Genomic DNA, 18,584 nt, shown 5'->3' with positions numbered 1-18,584 from the left:
ACCTCTTCCTGCGAACCCGGAAGGAAGAAAGAAGTAAAGACTATGATCAGCTCCATGAAAAAGCTCTCGCCCAAAACCAGCTTCAACGCCTATGTAGAGACGTGCTTCTCCTCATTGAAAAGCCTCCCCGACCAAGGCTCCGCCAGAGAGGTGACGGCGCTCCACGGCCACCTCATCAAAACGGGCGTATCTTCGGAGCGGTACATCGCCGTTAAGCTCCTCGTGCTGTACTTGAGTCACCGGAGGTCGAGGGAAGCGGAGCAGATCCGGAGGGACTTTGATGGGTCCGACGTGATCGTGCGCAACTGTCTGATCACCGCGAGCCTGGAGTCGGGGGACGTCGGCGAGGCGCGGCGCCTGTTCGACGAAATGCCCGAGAGGAACGAGGTTTCGTGGACGGCGCTGGTCTCGGGCCTGATGAAGTGTGGCCGAGTGGAGGAGTCGATGCGGTACTTTTGGAGGAGCCCCTTCCAGAGCGTGGTTTCGTGGACGGCCGCGATTAGCGGGTTGGTTCGGAACGGGTCGAGCTTCGACGCTCTGAAGCTTTTCAAGAAGATGCTCGAGTCCGGGGTCAGGCCTAACAGTGTTACATTCACTTCTTTGTTTAGGGCTTGCTCGTGCTTGAAGGAATTTTCTTATGGGACGAGTGTCTTGGGATTAATTGTTAAAGCTGGTTTAGAGCATTGTGTATCGATCTCCAATTCGCTAATCACGTTTTTCTTGAGGATGGGTGAGGGTGAGCAGGCTAGGAGAATATTTGATCAAATGCAAGAGAGAGATGTCGTCTCATGGACTGCTATCCTGGATATGTATGTTGAAATGGGGGACTTGAGAGAGGCACGCAGAATTTTTAATGAGATGCCAGAAAGGAATGAAGTATCTTGGAGCGCGATGATCGCAAGGTACAGTCAAAATGGTCATCCTGAAGAAGCTGTGGACCTATTCCTTCAAATGGTTCGTGATGGATTTAAGCCAACTGTTTCTTGTTTATCCTGTGTCATTAGCGCTCTCGCTGACTTGAAGGCTTTGCGAGCAGGGATGAGTTTGCATGCTTGGGTTATAATGATTGGAATTGTGGAAGATGTATATATTAGCAGTTCTCTAATTGACTTGTATTGCAAATGTCAAAATACCGCGACAGGACGCTTGATATTCGATTCAATGTCGTTAAAGAATGCGGTTTCCTGGAATTCAATGATCTCGGGGTACAGTTTGAATGGACAGACGGAGGAAGCTTTGGAGCTATTTGACGATAGTCCTGTACGAAATCAGGTCACCTGGAACAGCATAATAGCTGGTTATGTAGAAAGTGGACAGTTTGATAAGGCCTTTGAGGTGGTAAATAAGATGCTTTTGTCAGGGGAAATCCCCAGTGAATCCACCTTCTCTAGCATTCTTTGTGGTTGTGCAAGCACTGCTTCACTGGAGAAAGGGAAGAACTTCCATGCAAAAGCAATTAAACTTGATATCGAGAGCGATCTATTCTTAGGCACTGCACTCACTGATATGTATGCAAAATGTGGAGATATGTGTGGGGCTAAGCAGGTTTTTGGCAGAATGCCTGAAAAAAATGAATGCTCATGGACTGCGATGATACAAGGTCTGGCTGAAAATGGTTTTGCAGAGGAATCCATTGCTCTGTTTGAAGAGATGGAAAGGAACTTCTCTGCAGCTCCTAATGAGCTCATGCTTCTGTCCGTTTTATTTGCTTGTTCTCATTCTGGGCTAGTCGATAGCGGTCTCCAGTATTTCAACGCGATGGAGAAAGTATATGGTTTAAAGCCGAATAAAAGGCATTACACCTGTGTGGTTGATATGCTTTCTAGATCGGGCCGCCTCTCAGAAGCGGAAGAATTCATTGAGGCAATGCCAATTCCACCGGAACCAAATGCATTGGCTGCTCTATTAAGTGCTTGTACTAAGTACCGGAATGAAGCCATCGGAGAAAGGACTGCTAGAAAGCTGTGGCAACTGGGTGCAAAGGATTCAGCGGGCTATGTGTTAATGTCGAACATATATGCTTCAGCTGGAAGATGGGCCAATGTTGAAAATACCCGGAAGTTGATGAAGGAAAGCGGGTTGAAGAAGAGTGTCGGCTGTAGTTGGGTCGAAGTGAAGAATCGGGTTCGCTCTTTCTACTCGGAAGACAAATCTCACTCTCGATCTGCCGAGATATACGGAATGCTAGATTTATTGAGATTGGAGATGTCCTCTTCTTTCGAGACACTCCCCTTCTGAAGTTGGAAACTTGCTGATGATTGAAGCAGCAGGTGATTCCAATGGACGCTAGAACAACGGGTCCAATCGGAAGCAGGCCAGCCTTTCCAAATCAAGTGGCTGGCCGAGTCAATGACAGGACAGAGACAGTCCTTTCCAGGGAGAAAATGGGAAAGGAACTGTCATGCCGAAAGATGAGATGCCCAGAAATAGAATGCTTCTGCTATCTTGCTATAGGAGTTTGTCATCTTTTTCAAGGTTGATGCGGAAAACCATGCTGATCCCATCTCATGAAGTAAACACAACTGACAAGCAGATTGGAAGAGCACATCATGATACAGATACAAATGTACTGGGAATCCCGTGACATTTCAAACCTAAGGGTGAAATCGAGCCGACTCGAGTCCACAAAATGGCCATTCGAGCTTAAACTCGAATCGAAAATTCTTCGTCTCAATACTCGGCTTGCATTTTTTGTACATGATTTATCAAGTTTAATCATAATGGTGAAAGATATTTGATGTGGTCGAACGGAACCTGATCGAACTCAACTATTATTATTTTTAAGCTCAAGTTCGCTCCACTATTAAATGTATAATCCAATTTAAGATTCACAATTATACCTTATCAATCTTAAATAGCTCAAATCAAGTATGAACAAGAATGAATTGCGACTTCCTTGGAAATTTTACTTGAATGGGGCAATTTTCCTATTTAATTCAGAAATAAAAACAATTGTTTAACTTTACAAAATCATGAAAAAAATATATAATTTTACTTGTCAATTTTTGGATATTTCTAAAAATTCAGACATTTCTTTAAATATGGCGAAACTTGAGAAAGGTAAAAAGTTTTGAAAATAGACGTCAAAATATAGACTCGGCACACCGTTAAAAGAAATTCAAAAAGAACAAAAAAAAAAAAAAAATCGTTTCCCTCCACGGGACCTCACGTCCCCTATAAATACCTCGCGCTTCAATTCTCCCTCTTCGTCCGTTTCCATATGAGCTGACAATTTCGGTGCTCTGCTTTCAGTTCTGCTTCTTCCTCCTGGATAGCGATTGAAGGAAATCCAGTTATGGATTCGTACACGTTGAAGTCCGTTTCGGATCTTCCACCGCCTTTCCGATCGATCTACAGTTTCAGGTATGCGACCTCGCCAGCCGAGTCGAACGATTCATCTTCGAGCGCTTGCGGATGCGTGGAACTGGCTCGTCTCTCGCACCGATCTCTCTTCTGTCCGGATTTTGGCTCCGCGTGCTGCGTTACCGTGCTCCGATTTAGTCGTCGCGAGATGGATTTTGAGTAGTTCGGCGGTTGGATCGTGCGGAATCGGCTCGTAGTTTCTGCATCGCTCGCTCGCGTCTCCGATTTCCGCTGTGTCTAGCGTCAGTTTCAAGTGCTAGAATATGCGAATTCTGCTCTCCGCTCGTCTTCTGCATTGATCGCTCTTATCTCAGATTTCAGCTCTGTAAAGAGTACCTAAGCTCTGTCGATCATGAGATGGATGTGCGACTATTCGCGCATCAATAGTTCTTCTCTCATATTTGATCTCTGTGTGGTCTTCTTGTGTTCTCTATTGATCGTGATGATATGGATGTATGTTGTGATTCATTGAGTATGTTCCTTTTCTCTGGTAATTGTCTGATAGAACTTCGAAAACCAGCTGTAAGGAAGATACTCCTATGTATTTCTGATCAGGTGTGTATTTTTGAATTTATCCTGCGATTTCAATTGCGTTTCTTATGCAAACAGGTACTTCAATTCGCTGCAAAGCGAATGTTTCCCTAGCTGTTTCCACTCCGACATAAACATGGTTATCTCGGCACCAACGGGGAGTGGTAAGACAGTGCTCTTTGAGCTTTGCATTCTGAGGCTGCTCTCGAGATTTATAACCGACGAAATGAAACTTACCCCTGCCAAAGGAACACTTAAGACGGTAAGTCCCTACATGAGAATGCGACGACGTTATTATTATGTCATTGACTACAAAGATGTAGATTAATTCTGTAAAATACGGATTTTTTTATTTAGTTAATAAGCGACTTCATATGGTCATTGCCCAATGAGCATGTACTTTTATGAATATCCAGTTGAGCATTCGACAACTGCTGGAAAAGTTCTTTTTAGAGAATGATCCCTCGTCTGCAGTGTTACTGTGTTTCTTCTGCAACTACATCATTTTTCATGCATCAATGAGTAATTGCCTCTTGCTTTTGTATGGTTCGAGATATACATTGCTCCTTCCAAGGCTTTAGTACAAGAGAAGCTCAGGGACTGGAGCCGAAAGTTTGGATCATGGGGAATCAATTGCCTTGAGCTGACCGGTGATAATGATGCTTACAAAGCAAGGAACATACAGGAAGCAGACATCATTCTGACCACACCCGAGGTTACAATGTAGCCTTAGAGACATGGTTTATATGTAATTGAACTAAGACCTCACATTTCATTCGCATATTTCTAGTGAACTTTAAAAAGGATCAGAGAAATCCCTGTATGTTAGCTCTTTGTAGAATATCTAGGATGCATCAGCATGTGGACAACTAATCTTGTTGCCTGTTTACTTGTCATGCTGAAGCCTTAATTGATTTAATTTCCCTTCCCTTTAGAAATTCGATGCGGTGACTCGCTACCGCATAAAGGACGGAGGCTTGAGCTTTTTCAGCGATATAGCACTCTTACTCATTGATGAAGTTCACCTGTTGAATGATCCACGTGGAGCCGCTCTGGAGGCAATTGTTAGCAGAATCAAAATTCTTGCTAGCAACCCAAATTTGAAGTTGACTCCTCTTGCTCATGTGCGCCTTCTAGCTGTCTCTGCAACGATTCCAAATGTTGAAGATCTTGGTAATGCTTATCCTTGACATAAAGCTGCTTGTGAATGCATGTGTTTATGCAAACCATAGTTTGAGGACTTTTAAAAGATCATAATGCACTGTCTAGTTCAACAAATTTAAGAGCTTCTGTAATTTACTGCAGCTGAATGGCTCATGGTTCCTGCTCAAGGAATTAAAAGGTACTAAGTGGTATCCATCCCATAATGTTTTCTGTCTATCTCATTCAATTTTTTTATGCTGTGATCTGTTTTCAGGTTTGGAGAAGAAATTATCTCATTCAATTTTTTTATGCTGTAATCTGTTTTCAGGTTTGGAGAAGAAATGAGACCAGTGAAATTAACTACCAGAGTTCTTGGTACACATGCTGGATTTGAGTGCTCAATTTTTTGAGGAATACATGCAATCATTTTAAATTCATATTTACATTATGCAGTTATATTTTGACAGGCTACACCCCAGCCAAAAATGACTTTCTTTTTGAGCAGGCAAGTTCTCATCATACTCATAATTCCTTGGGTGAAAACAATCAGGGCCTGCACGACCTAAGTTCAACTTCTCAAGATACTTCTTTAACTGTGAGATTCATATGCAATATTTTTAATGCTTCTGTCTTACTATTACTGTTTGCTACCATTTTCCAGCGCCTTCAGAACTTCATTTTCGGTGAGTAGAAGCGACAAACTAGTCGATGCAATATAATTCTTTATCACAACTTTATCAAGTAGACTGGGGAACAAGATTGACTCCACTTTATTAATTGAAATACTTGGCAGACATTCTAATGCAATATTCCAAAGGGAAGTCTGCTCTTGTTTTTTGTTCAACTAGAAAAGGAGCACAAGAAGCAGCACAGCGACTTTCGCAGATGGCAATGACATTTGGTTATTCAAATCCGTTTATTAAGAATAAGGAACAACAAGAGAGTCTGAGGGAAGCTTCATTGTCTTGCGGCGACAAACAAATGCAGTCTTACATCATTTATGGCGGTATGAGAAAATCTCCCTACTTCATGACATGTCATCATGTAGGTTTAATTCTGAAATGCTCTTACGAGCTGATGTGTACTGAAAGTTCAGTGAATTGTATGTCTGCAGTTGCTTATCACCATGGTGGGCTTGGCTTGAAGGATCGTAACCTTGTTGAAGGTCTATTTCTTAAGGGGGATATACAAGTTTTGTGCACTACTAATACTCTTGCCCATGGAATCAACTTACCTGCACATACAGTAGTAATTAAATCGACACGAAGCTTGTATGTCTTACTTATCCTGGTCACTATTTCTTAATCTTCATGTAAAAAAGTGCTTCCCACTAAATTTAACATTTTTGCAATCCATCCAGCAACAAGGAAAAAGGACACTACGTGGAATATGACCGATCAACAATACTGCAGGTAGATGATGTCTTGGTACACTTAGAAAAAACTGAATCATATATCACTTAAAAATGGCCATATGCTGGAGATGCTGCAATGAGCAAATTTTGCCCAAGTAGTTTTTTTTTTATGGTAAGAGTTTTGCCCAAGTAGTTCTGGCACATCTCTTAGAAGAATGTGTCTGGGAGGTAGTATGGCTGCTAGTTGATTATATCTTAAAGAAATATGCCTAAATACAAATGTAAAGTACATCAAGATGTTGTGATCATTAGTTATTTGGAGTCCTGGGGTGAAAGCACCACAAAAAGCATATTACTATACCTAGTGAAAAATTTAGCCACTATTTTGGAGATAAAATTGAGCATTCAGGACCAACATGTTGGATATTCTGATTGGATGGTGATCTTTAAAGAGCATTTGTGTGTTTTCTATTAAAAGCCAAAGAAGGATTCTACTAACGATGTGATATCAATATCTTCTGGATTAGAAATACTTATATCTTTGGTCATGTTTAAAGGAAGATTGCATAAGGCAAAACTGGGAGCAAAATTACCGTCCCTTGGCCATGGTTTATGTTGATTTTAAATTTTACTTCATTGTTTATTCATGGAGCATTGACATTTCAACTCTCTGGATCCTAGGGACGTATCTAAAAACTGGCCACTTTGATGCTATTGAATATACAGATGTCTGGAAGGGCAGGGAGGCCACCATTTGATGATACAGGAATGGTTATTATTATGACGAGAAAAGAAACGGTATCTTAAGTCGTCCATCTTCTGTTGTTTCTGATGATTGCATTTTATGGTGAATTTAATGTTCTTATAATTCGTCTGATAATCTGTGTAGGTTCATTTGTACGAGAATCTACTGAATGGATGTGAAATTGTCGAGTCACAGTATGTTTATCTCATCCTTTAAATTGAAATGTTGCCTGGTTTTGTTTTCATTTGTCAAACAAGTACTATAACTTGAAATTCGTGGGTTTACCTTTTCTGTTCAGATTGCTCTCTTGTGTAACAGAGCATCTGACTGCAGAGATAGTGCAGCTGACTGTCACTGACATCACTCGAGCAATTGAGTGGATGAAATGCTCTTATTTGTATGTCCGAATGAAAAAGGCATGTACTAATAACGACTTTTTTGGGTTCATCACCGAGGTACACTTTGGCAATATGGGTTGACATTTCCTTTCATGCTTTAGGACCCTGGAAAATATGCAATCAAGAAAGGAATAACTATTAACCAGATAGAGAAGCATATGCAAGGTATTTTGATAAATTGTTACCTTCCCCACCACCCCACCCCCCCGCCCCCACCACAAAAAAAAAAAAAAAAAAAGAAGGATAAAAAGAAAGAAAATGCAATTTGCAAAGCTTGTAATTTTCAATTCGACCCACTCTTTCAGAGATCTGCCTTCAGAAAGTACATGAGTTGTCGCAGCATCAAATGATCTGGACTGATGATGATGGATTTCTCATAAAGCCATTAGGTATATATCAACTTATAAAACAACATTGCCAACTGATGAATTTTTTATTGATCCTAATCCTTTTGTTTCTGTTCTGCAGAGCCTGGTCATCTGATGACAAAGTACTATCTAAAATTTGACACAATGAAGTACATAATGCAGGCTCCTGCAAATTGCAGTTTGGAGGATGCACTTCATGTCATATGCCATGCCGAGGAACTTTCTTGTATGTGTGCTAATGTTGACAGTTGCGAATATTGACAAGCCTGGAAACTTGACATGGGATCTGCATTTTTTCCTGTAGGGATACAATTAAGACGCAATGAGAAGAAGCTTCTGAATGACATTAATGCTGATAAGGATGGAAGGCTTCGGTTTCACATCACTGGTGATAAAGGAAAACCAAAAAAGCGTATTCAAACCAGAGAAGAGAAGATCTTCATCCTGACAAATGATTTTCTAACTGGCGATCCCTTAGTTCATGATTTGTCCATGACCCAGGTTCATTGCCTGGAAATAAAATTTGTCTTCCGGGCCCCATGCCAGTTGAATTGATAATGAGTTTTCTATCATCTCACTGTAGGATATGAACTCTATCTTTCCAAATGGATCGAGAGTTGCGAAGTGCTTGAAAGACTATTTTCTGTACAAGAAAAACTACATGGGAGCAGTTAACTCCGCCAGATTGGCCAAGTCGTTGCATCAAAAGCTCTGGGATGACAGTAAATATTTGCTGAAACAATTGCCTGGCATAGGAATGGTGACTGCCAAGGTTTGCTGTTCTGCTTTTTACTTACTCCAGAGAACCAAGACTAATTTGTGTTTCAGTGTTTTCTTACAATGCTCTCTTCCTCAATGATGTTATGAAGGGTCTGCTTTCCATGGGAATTGATTCATTTGAGAAACTAAACGATGCTGATCCAAGGAGGATAGAGATAGTCACTGGACGCAAATATCCATTTGGGAATCAAATCAAGGAGTCTCTACAGTCATTACCTCCAAAGGTTGAGATGAAAGCCGAGGAAATTGAATGTGATAGACAAGGAAAGGCTAAGGTGTCAATCACATTGACTCGCCTATTGCAGTCAGTTCTATCAAATAAAGGACATTATGCTGACATGGTATGCTAGGAATCCATCTGTCAATTATGCACTTTTCTGACTAGTTTGCGCTTCCATTGCAACTGTGATTAGTCAATTTTTAAAGAGAAAATAATTACAACTAAGTTCCTCCTTTGCAGATTGTGGGTTCAGAAGAAGATAATTGCATCCATTTCCACAAAAAAATAAGGTGATTTTTTATCTACCTATAGTCTTCAATGCCCATATTCAAGAATGACGATTCATTGAAAACACTGTGCTATCAAGCAGCTATAAATAGCTTATACATCTGTTATGCTCTATTTTTCACCTTGATTTCAAGCGACTAATTAAGTACTTGTGAATTGGTGTTGACAGAGTGGCTGAGTTCAGCAGGTAAGCAAACTCAAGGCTCCTCCTAGAACATGACTTGAACAGCCATCGGTTTATAAGTAAGGTTCACCCATATTGGTCCAGGGCGAAGAAACCACAAGAGTGCTGTCTTTACTTCTGAAAAACCCATGCCTCTGATATTCCATGATGGCACTTTCTTGTTTTGCATTTGGTGGGGCATGTATTATTCAGCTACAAACATCACTGCACCTCCACTGAACACTGTGAATAACATTGCTAATAAACAGGAGTTTTGTAGCTTTCATTAAGGATAACCAAGTTATATACAATGTTAGCTTCTTGTTTGATTCTGCAGCCCCTATAACACAACAGTTTACGTGTCACGTCCAAGGCATGGAAAGTTGACCGTCAAGGCTGACCTGATTTTCGAAGAATACTGTAAAACCCTTCCCTCGATGTCATTACTATTTGCAAAGTAATGAACACTGACATTGCCAACATGCTTCAATTCACATTTGCCTGGTTGATGCAGTGGGCATTGATCTGCACCATACTGTTCAATTGAAGGAGAACCAACCAAGCACAGATAATGAAGGTGATAACAAGAAGCCTTCATCTTTCCCTCCATCAGGAGCAGTGGATACAAAAAACTACAACAGTAAAAGCACATCAAATGCTGTAGCAAGAAGCTTTCATAATTTCCACAAGTCTAAAAGCAAAAGCAATTCTGGGTAAGTTGCTTCTCTTGCTTTATAAATATCAACTAGATTGTCGTCTAAAACACCATGCATTTGTTTTTTAGTTCCAGCATAAGTGTCTCTGAGACTCGCATTAATTATTTGTTCTGCTATTCCAGGCCCAGTTTTGACCTCATAGATGAAGAATTGGCAGAAGGTATTGCCAAGCAATTTACCTTTTTTTTTTTTTTTTTTTTTTTTTGGTTGGTGACTCTTATTACCTCTTTCCAGTCCTCAGATATGTTTCTGCTTCTAGTTAATGAAGGTGAGCCTGCAAAGAGAGATGACGATGACAGTGACTGCAAGATCATATCCGAAACTACTGTCTTTGACCATATACGTGAAAAGGCCAAATGCTTTCCTGCACTGCCTGCATCGAGCTCTTCCTCCTCTCCATCGCGTCAACTGCTGGACATACAAAGAAAGCGCAGCCGTGCAAAGCCACAAAAGCTCCCTGAGTTGATAGAAATTCAGGAAGAGACAGAGGGATGGGATACCAATGACAACTTTAATGCATGCGATGCCGATGACGATTCGAGTTCAAAGCAGCATTTTGCAGATGCATTCTCAGTGCCAGTGAGCGCCGAAGGTGAGAAACATGCATATTTAGTTCAAAGCATTCGTTCTTCCAGATATTCATCTCTTTCGTGCAGAGTTTGAGACCATCTGCCTCCATTTCTAAAGGTGGATTTCCTTCCAAACCTAAAGAAAATGCATCCATGGCTTTGAATGAAGAAACGGTGTTCGGTCACATTCGTAAGAAATCTAAGAACCTCCCGGTCCTCACTGGCCTGAACATGTTAGAATCCAAGACGTTCATCGGGACAAAGGAGCACTCATTCGAGGAGCAGGAGCAGCCTCATCACATTAAATCCAGAGACATTCTTAGAGATGACCCTAGCATCTCGAATACAGAGCCCATGCAGGTGGGAAAAGATCCACGCCATACACATTCACTTGGAGTTTTGAGGACGAGTATTGACATATCTTCGATGAAGATGCTCTTGTTTGATAGCCCCGCAGCGAAGAAGAATGCCTCGCAGGCCAACCCGCACAAATCTCCTGGAGTTTGCAAGAAGCTCGATCGCTCTCGCAGTGGACTAACTGCAAGTACAGCCAAGGAAGCGGACTCGTGCCTCGGGTTCAGGAGCGTCTTCTCATTCCTCTGATCTTATTTGCCAAGAAACAAACGCCATTATCGCATTCTGAAAATTCCCATTCCTTTCCGTCCCTCGGTGGTCTCTCTGTCAGTCACCGAGAATTCGCCATTATCCATCACCTGATTCAAAAGCCCGCGTAATGGACTGCAGAGGCATAATATGAATGCCTTGAGATCCAAAACGCCATAGGTGCGAACTTGCCTGCTCTGCTACAGCTCAACCCCCACGCATGCATGTAGATAAGCTGTGCTCAACACGAGAGTTGACCTGTTCAACGAGTTCAGTTAAATGAACATTTTGAATCTGACGAACGTTCGAATGCATTGATGAGTACATCGAACTATAAGCTGAGAAGCTGCAAATCGAAGGACAGTTGGGTCGCGCAAAGCACTTCATTTGTTCAACGTTTTCGACATATTGTCCTTCGTTCGACAAATTTCACTTTATGTACCCTCTTTAACAAAACTCAATTTAGTTTAATAAGGTCGGGTTCGTTTTCGTCCTTGTCACGTTTGCATTGAGTGCCTTGACATAATCAAATACGTTGTGTTCGATTCATGCATTAACTTGACAACCGTGTGTTTCTTTGGTGATCCATGGACGTAATTTTCACTCAAATTGACACTGAAAACGGGAACTGATTTACACGCACGGTCCAAGCGTCCGACTCATATTTTCAAGGGCAAATAAGTAAACTCGAGATGGACTTTTGAAAAGAAGAAACGAGCACACTGGTCGCTCGAATGTGGACGCGTGGATACCATGCGTGGCGGGATCGCAAAGAGAATTCGAAGCACTCCCTCCTAGAACTGTCCACGAATCCGATCAACCTCTCGGTTTCTGCTTCCCTCTCTTCACTTCACCTTCCTCGGTCGGCCGCTGCAGAGTTCTTCGTCGATCACCAGAAGGGTCTGGTTTCCTCCCTCCCTCCCTCCCTCCCTCCGTTTTTCTTTTCTTTTTAAGTCATGTTTACCGAAAAATTGGCAGGTGATGAATGTTCGATCTCTCTCTCTCTCTCTCTCTCTCTCTCTCGATTATTTCATGAATTTCCCATTTTTTAGGGTATCGACTATCGAGGGTAATTCTTGGGCGTGCGTAATTCGGAAGAACATAGTCGTGGTTGCATGCAAGCGTGCAAGTTCCGGCTTGTTGTGCATTCGTCCTCGTTGCGGCAAAGCTTGTTCAATCACGCGTGTAATTTTTTGCAGAGGAGGGAACAAATGGCTGGTCCGCACCAGGTGGCGCGTGCGGCTCACAAGGGCCCGAGCGTCGTGAAGGAGATCGTCTACGGGATAACCCTAGGCATTTCCGCGGGGTTGCTGTGGAAAATGCACCACTGGAATCACCAGAGAAGGACCAAGGAGTTCTATGATCTGCTTGAGCGAGGTGAGATCAGTGTTGTTGTTGAAGATGAGTAGGGTTTTTCAGTACTCTCTGGACTCTGGTATCGGTTGGTGGATACTTTGGTGTACTTCACTGAGGGTAGTGTCTCATGCGTCAAAGATTTTCTCCAAGTGATCTTGTGATCAGAACATAGTGTAAGATAATTCGAGTGGATGGGTACTTTGGTCACATGATTGCTTGAAGATACATAGTCTTTCGAGTTTGTGATGGCGGTTGATCAATCGAAGTGACACAATCCGAAATCATGGTCCTGAAATTTGAAAGGCAGTACTTGCATGTGGTCAATATTAAGGTGGCTGAGTTTTGAAGTTAATTATATAGGTCGTTGTGAAAGTCCACGTCACGAGCATGCTGAAATCGATAATGTTTGATTTGAGTCTTAGTTATTCAATCGGAATATAAATGTATGAGCGTCATGTCAGAAGTTAAGAAACCTCTCTGAATGAGGTAGCAATTGATAATCCAAACCGACGCAATATGATATCATATCATGATTCTGAAAAAGCAATATTTGCATCTAGTCAATATCGAGTCATTGGGTTTTGAACTTAATTATAGACTAACGTGAAAGTTCACGTAACGAGCATGCTGAAGAAATAGAGAATGTTTGATTTGAGTCGTAGTTATTCGAACCACTCATAAATGTATAAATGTATGAGTATCGTTAATAAACCTTTCTGAATGAGATAGCATTTGATCATCCAAAGTGACAACCTGAAATCATGGTCTCAAAAAGCAGCACTTGCATGTCATCAATATCAATTCATCAGGTTTTGAATTTAATTATAGATTACCTAATTGTAGATTAATGTGAAAGTTCATGTCACGAGCATGCTGAAGCAGAGAATGTTCAATTTGAGTCTTAGTCATTCAGTCTATCCATAAATCTATGAGCACAGTGTCGGAAGTAAAGAAACTTATGTGCATGAGGTAGCAAAGTTTGTAGCAAAGTTTGCTCCCCGTACGGTTCAAATTTGTGTCTTCGAGGAAGACGGTGTGATCTGGCCATCACGCGCAGGTTATGAAGTTGTTGGAGTGAACTGGAGCATTAGATGTTCATGGATTATTTCCCTTACTTACGTAGCTAGTTTAAGATATATAAAGAAGCGAGCGGGACCATGAGGCTTTCGGCTTGGCTTGGCCACTCAGAGAATTGTAATGAATCCTTCACGGTGAAACGAAGGAAAGAAAGTTTCCCGCCGATGAATTGGTTCATATGTGTTAGCTATATAGTCGGGACAAGCCTACCAGTATCACAAACATGGAAAAAGGTCCTTTTCCTTTAGGGCCGGTCGAGTGCCCATCTTGAACTTGGTTCGATCTGACCATTAAGCTGAAGAAGTAGTTGTCGATTATTGTCAATGTGGCCGAGGTCGAAATCATACTTCATGATAGAAACGCTTTTCGAATTAATGGCTTTTGAACTTGTTGCAATTTACTTGAAGGGGAAGCGCATGTGGGATGAAAGAGGACTGCTGTTGTATAGCAATTGATAGGGGGTGCTTTGATGGGCATCCCATTGATGTGAAGGCGGTGTGATCTATCTATTGCCGTAGCGTGGGCTGGTTTCATTGGCGGTTCCCTTTTTGTCGAGTCGTTTTCTGCTTTGCTCTCAATTGACGGAAAAGCATGAAACTTTGCCGGGGGGGCGGTCCGCTCAATAAGCACAGTGCGCCCCAAAAAGCAGTTGGCCGATCTCCGTCGCTTTCCTCTTTTGGCGATGGAGAAGATTAGTACTGTCATCGCGGTCGGCATTCCCCGGTCGGCATTCCCCTCCCAAGGTTTCTCATTCATGCCACGCGAGGTGCGGCGATGGAGACGATCAGTACTGTCATCGCGCGGTCGGCATTCCCCTCCCAACGTTCCTCATTCATGCCGCGGCAAGGTGCGTGCTCCAGCAAGACGGGCAGGGAGACGGAACTAACCCGACCGGACCTCGTACAATTCTAGCTGCTTCCAAGAGGAAGTGGTTCTTCCGTTCGTTTGGACGGAAGAACCAACGGCAGCTCGAACTGCAATGAGAGGACATCGATGAAACGTGAACTTATGGCCATCGTGGTGCGGTAGGTCAACATTTTCAGGCAGCTCATCAAAGTCCCGAAAGACAAAAATCCAGGCCTCGGGTTCACACGTCTCTCTGGTCCTGCAAAAATGGTCATAAAGACACCGGACCTAACCCTTCGTGAAGATGTGAGAGAAGTGTGAATAGCATTCCATCTGCCACCTCACTGTCGCCCACGTTACGTTTTCGCACTTCTTTCGCTTTCACTTTCACGTTCGGTGGGGGGCCTTCATCATTCATCGCGTCCGTTTCGCCTGTGGTTTCAAAAAAGGAATTCTGAGCTGGACACCACCTTTTCACCTCGCCTAATTCGTCAAAGTCCCGATTGCACACCTGTAAATGTCCCTTCTCATTGAAGAAAATTTGACACGGGAGTCGGACATGGGCGGCTGAGGAAAATGTCACCCGCCCGTTTCGACTTTCACGGTTTCGTCTTTACATGTTCGACGGGTGAAATCTTAAGAATATCTGCCGGACGTGAAAAAAATTTCCTTCATTTGGCTGTGGAAGTAATTACACTGAGGAGAAAGTTAAAACAACGCCGTCGTGTCGCGCCTTCCAGGAGAGGGTTGCAACTGATCACATCATAGTTAGCTCACTGCTTGATGCTTGTCCTGTAAGTCAGTATGGAGTCGACCGCTCTCGCGAAGTTTCGTTAAACCGAGTCGAATTTTGCTGGAGCTCACGGCCTTTAGTCCTGGTGCTTTACCTCATTGATCATGTAGAGCGGCCGACAACGGCACTGCCTGCGAGATTTGCCGTTGGAGCAGATGCCCGTGTTCTCAAGCGACCGAGTATTGGCTGCTTGTAAGAAGCGTTGTCGACTCATGGTTTCTCGACTGCTTGTCGAGGCTTGGCATGCTCGAGCATTCTGAAGATGTGTAAGAAGCGTTGATCTTTCTCACTGCACTCGACATGAAACTGCTCATCCCGGAGGACCTATTGGAGGTGGCCGGTCCTGACGCGTTGGCATTTAGAAATGGGGGCTGAGTCGGCTGCGGGATCGCGAAATCCTCGCGAGTCAGCATCTGCACCACCTCAGCCATGAACGGTCTAGCGGCAGCCGAAGCTTGTGTGCAAAGGAGTCCTATCCGAAGGACATTCGAGGCCTCTTGCGCAGGAAATTCGCCTTTCAAGCAGGAGTCGACGGCTTCAACCAAGTTGTCGGACTTGTAAAAATTCCACACCTTGGATGAATTGCAAGAGCAAAGCGTCAGCAAAAGGATTTAAGTCATCGGATTTAGAGGAAGATTTGACTTTCGTTTTGGACCTACCATCTGTAATAGAGAAACAGTCTCCTCCCTGAAGGAACTGCTTTTCCTGCCGCAAATGATTTCAAGAACTAGCACTCCAAAACTATAGACATCGGCTTTTTCGGTGAGTTGTCCCCTGACAAGATATTCGGGAGCCATGTATCCGCTGCAATCCAATTGGCAATAACATTAACGATTGACAGTTCATTATAGAATATAAACGGAAGAGTGCAGTATCGAATCTATCTTGACATGTCTTAGTGCGGTTTCCTAAGAGAAAACAAGTTCTTCAAAGAAAGAGATCAATACACTCACAGTGTCCCTGCTATTCCAGTGCTAAGATGCGTCTCGTCGGGTCCGAAACACCGAGCGAGGCCAAAATCGGCAATCTTCGGAGTGAGGTTCTCGTCCAAAAGTACGTTGCTGCCTTTGATATCCCTGTGGATGATCCTTTCCTTACACCCTCCATGTAGATAAGCAATCCCCTCGGCAGTGCCGGTGATGATACTCATCCTCTGCTTCCAGTTTAGAATCCGTATCTTGTTCTTGTCTGCGAAGACAACCCGACACCGTCACTTCTATCGCCACACGACCCTATTCGATCCACTTGCATTACTCGTAATATATGACCTTCAAGTTGGAATCGCTTAAGGAGAAACAATTACCGGATATGTAGTCGTCGAGGCTCCTGTTCGGAACGTACTCGTAGACAAGAAGGCTCTCGGGACCTTCGATGCTACAGCCCAGGAGCTTCACAAGGTTCTTGTGCTCGATGCCACTGATCAGATTCACCTCGTTGAAGAACTCATCGACCCATTGCCTGGTATTGAAGATCAATCTCTTGACGGCAACGACTTTGCCATTCGGGAGAGTCCCCTTGTACACGGAACCGCCACCTCCTTGCCCGAGTTTCTTCAAATGGTGGAAGTAATTCGTCGCCTTCTCCAGCGTCTCGTATTTGAAATTCAGACTCGATTTGTCGCCGATCGAAATCTTATGGAGATGGATGTTGCCTGGGAATCACGCAGCCGAAGTCGACAAGATCAGACGAGAACATCACCTAAAAAAAATGATCCTAGAAAGTAACATTTCGGCGGATGATCATACCTCCTTCTAGTCTCGACACCCTAGCATAGCATGCATAGGCGGCGAACATAGAGAGCATTATGCAAGCTACCGCCACTAAGACAACCGCTACCGTGATCCCGATCGAAGACGACCCTGAAAACAAAACTAGTTCACGGTTCATGCCTGGCAGAATAGCTCAGCATTGCGGAAGCAGGAGATCTTGATCACGTGTTTGATGAATTCAAGATATAAAATTGGCAGCGAGCATGGGGAAAACTAAGGATTTCGGGATGTGCGAGGCGCGAAACAAATCATTTCTTGAACGAACATATCTGTTTTCAAGGTCTAAATCCAGAGAAGAATTGCAATTCTATTTGAGCACGATAACAGAGAACAGAGTTTTCCATTGAAAAAGATAGTTTTTATTCACCTTGATCAGCCTCGCTCGCTCCTTGGTCACTGTAAAACTTCACAGTCGAGTACCTCAAATAGCAGCCGGCGTTCAACCCCCTGCCGTCTCTGCTCGGCACGCACCGCCGGACCGCCGTTTTCGCCTTCTCCAAGCAGACTCCGCAGCCGTCGCTGCTGATGCTCTCCCAGCACTGCGCCAGCGCGTACGCTCCCCCCGCCTCCGCCACGCCGAACCCGCCTCCGACTCCGGTCGCGGCCCGAGTCGCGTTGCCGACGGCGAACTCCACGGCCGCCGCGAACCCCTCCCTGGCCGGCCCGTCGACGGAGCCGCGGTCGGAGGTGCAGTTCGCGGAGTCGTAGACGGGGTCGACGGCCTCGGTGAAGAAGTCGTAGCGGTCGTAGCGGAGGAAGCAGCCGTCGAAGTAGATGCGGGCGGCCGGGGAGGTGAGGCAGCGGGGGAGCTTGGTGCGGCCGGCGGCGAAGCAGAGGAGGCAGTCGGTCTGGGAGAGGTCGCGGTGGCACTGGGAGAGGCCGTAGACGGCGGCGGCGGCGGCGGCGGCGGCGCCGGAGGGTCTGGTGACTTGGGTGGCGAAGTGGCGGGTGGTCATGAGCTGGGAGAGGGACTCCATATCCCTGACGAACATGGGGACGATGTTGGGGGCGGAGGCGGAGGCGTTGCCGCAGGAGAGGCCGGCCTCGAAGATGCGAGGGTCGGAGAGCGCGAGTGTGAAGAAGGAGAAGAAGAAGAAGAAGAAGACGGCGGCGACGGAGGACGAGCCGGAGGAGGAAGGAGAGGGCATGGCGACGGCGGGAGACGGCGGCGGAGAGCGCATGCAATCAGAATTCATGCGTGCTTCTTGCTGGCATTGAAGCTCTGCGTTTCTTGCTAGAGAGAGAGAGAGATTTTGTTGGCAGTGTTTCGTGCTCGTTGCTCTCCTGCTTATGTGGAGGAAGGTAAGGTAGCCGACAAGTTACTGTCTCATTTGAAATAGAATGATTCAATTTATTTATACATATTTATGTATGTATGTATGTATATTGTATGTATGTATGTATGTATGTATGCAGTGCATGCATGCACTCGCTGAACATTACCTATAAATATAATAAGTTTAATGTGAGTGATGTCGATATAATTGGATAGTTTTTATTTG

The 18,584-nt window shown here is 44.1% G+C and overlaps 3 protein-coding genes across 4 annotated transcripts; 2 read left to right on the top strand and 1 right to left on the bottom strand.

Moving 5' to 3' along the window:
* Positions 1-11,730, top strand: LOC104423905 (DExH-box ATP-dependent RNA helicase DExH17). The gene is made up of 29 exons (XM_039302963.1): positions 1-2,234; positions 2,476-2,566; positions 3,233-3,363; positions 3,973-4,156; positions 4,448-4,609; positions 4,830-5,067; positions 5,200-5,236; positions 5,366-5,412; positions 5,505-5,542; positions 5,699-5,720; positions 5,831-6,043; positions 6,152-6,308; positions 6,398-6,449; positions 7,118-7,189; positions 7,281-7,330; positions 7,435-7,552; positions 7,636-7,699; positions 7,840-7,923; positions 8,003-8,128; positions 8,207-8,403; positions 8,486-8,674; positions 8,772-9,023; positions 9,143-9,192; positions 9,360-9,377; positions 9,691-9,773; positions 9,868-10,066; positions 10,192-10,229; positions 10,329-10,661; positions 10,757-11,730. The coding sequence occupies exons 1-29, from the start codon at positions 43-45 to the stop codon at positions 11,239-11,241; spliced, it is 5,922 nt and encodes a 1,973-aa protein (XP_039158897.1). The 5' UTR covers positions 1-42; the 3' UTR covers positions 11,242-11,730.
* Positions 11,731-11,890: 160 nt separating this feature from the next.
* LOC104422625 (putative cytochrome c oxidase subunit 5C-4) lies at positions 11,891-12,873 on the top strand. Of its 2 annotated transcripts, none has more exons than XM_039303148.1 (2): positions 11,891-12,141; positions 12,441-12,873. In XM_039303148.1, the coding sequence occupies exon 2, from the start codon at positions 12,453-12,455 to the stop codon at positions 12,648-12,650; it is 198 nt and encodes a 65-aa protein (XP_039159082.1). In that variant the 5' UTR covers positions 11,891-12,141; positions 12,441-12,452; the 3' UTR covers positions 12,651-12,873. The 2 variants fall into 2 exon arrangements, with proteins under 2 accessions (XP_039159082.1, XP_039159083.1); XM_039303149.1 differs by having other exon boundaries at positions 12,138-12,219.
* Positions 12,874-15,023: 2,150 nt separating this feature from the next.
* LOC104422624 (cysteine-rich receptor-like protein kinase 42) lies at positions 15,024-18,389 on the bottom strand. The gene is made up of 6 exons (XM_010034998.3): positions 17,450-18,389; positions 17,059-17,172; positions 16,617-16,964; positions 16,267-16,501; positions 15,973-16,117; positions 15,024-15,885 (listed from the first exon to the last, which is right to left on the bottom strand). The coding sequence occupies exons 1-6, from the start codon at positions 18,276-18,278 to the stop codon at positions 15,481-15,483; spliced, it is 2,076 nt and encodes a 691-aa protein (XP_010033300.2). The 5' UTR covers positions 18,279-18,389; the 3' UTR covers positions 15,024-15,480.
* Between the last annotated feature and the right edge of the window lie 195 nt (positions 18,390-18,584).

This window comes from Eucalyptus grandis, chromosome 10 (genome assembly GCF_016545825.1).
Source record: "Eucalyptus grandis isolate ANBG69807.140 chromosome 10, ASM1654582v1, whole genome shotgun sequence".
Lineage (NCBI taxonomy): Eukaryota > Viridiplantae > Streptophyta > Magnoliopsida > Myrtales > Myrtaceae > Eucalyptus > Eucalyptus grandis.
The sequence above is the reverse complement of the archived record's forward strand: the minus strand, read 5'-3'. Positions and strand labels throughout refer to the sequence as shown.

Excerpts from the sequence above, each read along its gene's own strand:
- LOC104423905 (XM_039302963.1), top strand. The coding sequence starts at position 43 with ATGATCAGCTCCATGAAAAAGCTCTCGCCCAAAACCAGCTTCAACGCC. Across the intron at positions 5,543-5,698 it reads ATGACTTTCTTTTTGAGCAG|CGCCTTCAGAACTTCATTTT; the intron begins GCAAGTTCTCAT and ends ACCATTTTCCAG. Across the intron at positions 8,675-8,771 it reads TAGGAATGGTGACTGCCAAG|GGTCTGCTTTCCATGGGAAT; the intron begins GTTTGCTGTTCT and ends GATGTTATGAAG.
- LOC104422625 (XM_039303148.1), top strand. The coding sequence starts at position 12,453 with ATGGCTGGTCCGCACCAGGTGGCGCGTGCGGCTCACAAGGGCCCGAGC.
- LOC104422624 (XM_010034998.3), bottom strand. The coding sequence starts at position 18,278 with ATGAATTCTGATTGCATGCGCTCTCCGCCGCCGTCTCCCGCCGTCGCC. Across the intron at positions 16,118-16,266 it reads ACTGGAATAGCAGGGACACT|CGGATACATGGCTCCCGAAT; the intron begins GTGAGTGTATTG and ends ATTGGATTGCAG. Across the intron at positions 15,886-15,972 it reads CTGTTTCTCTATTACAGATG|GTGTGGAATTTTTACAAGTC; the intron begins GTAGGTCCAAAA and ends AATTCATCCAAG.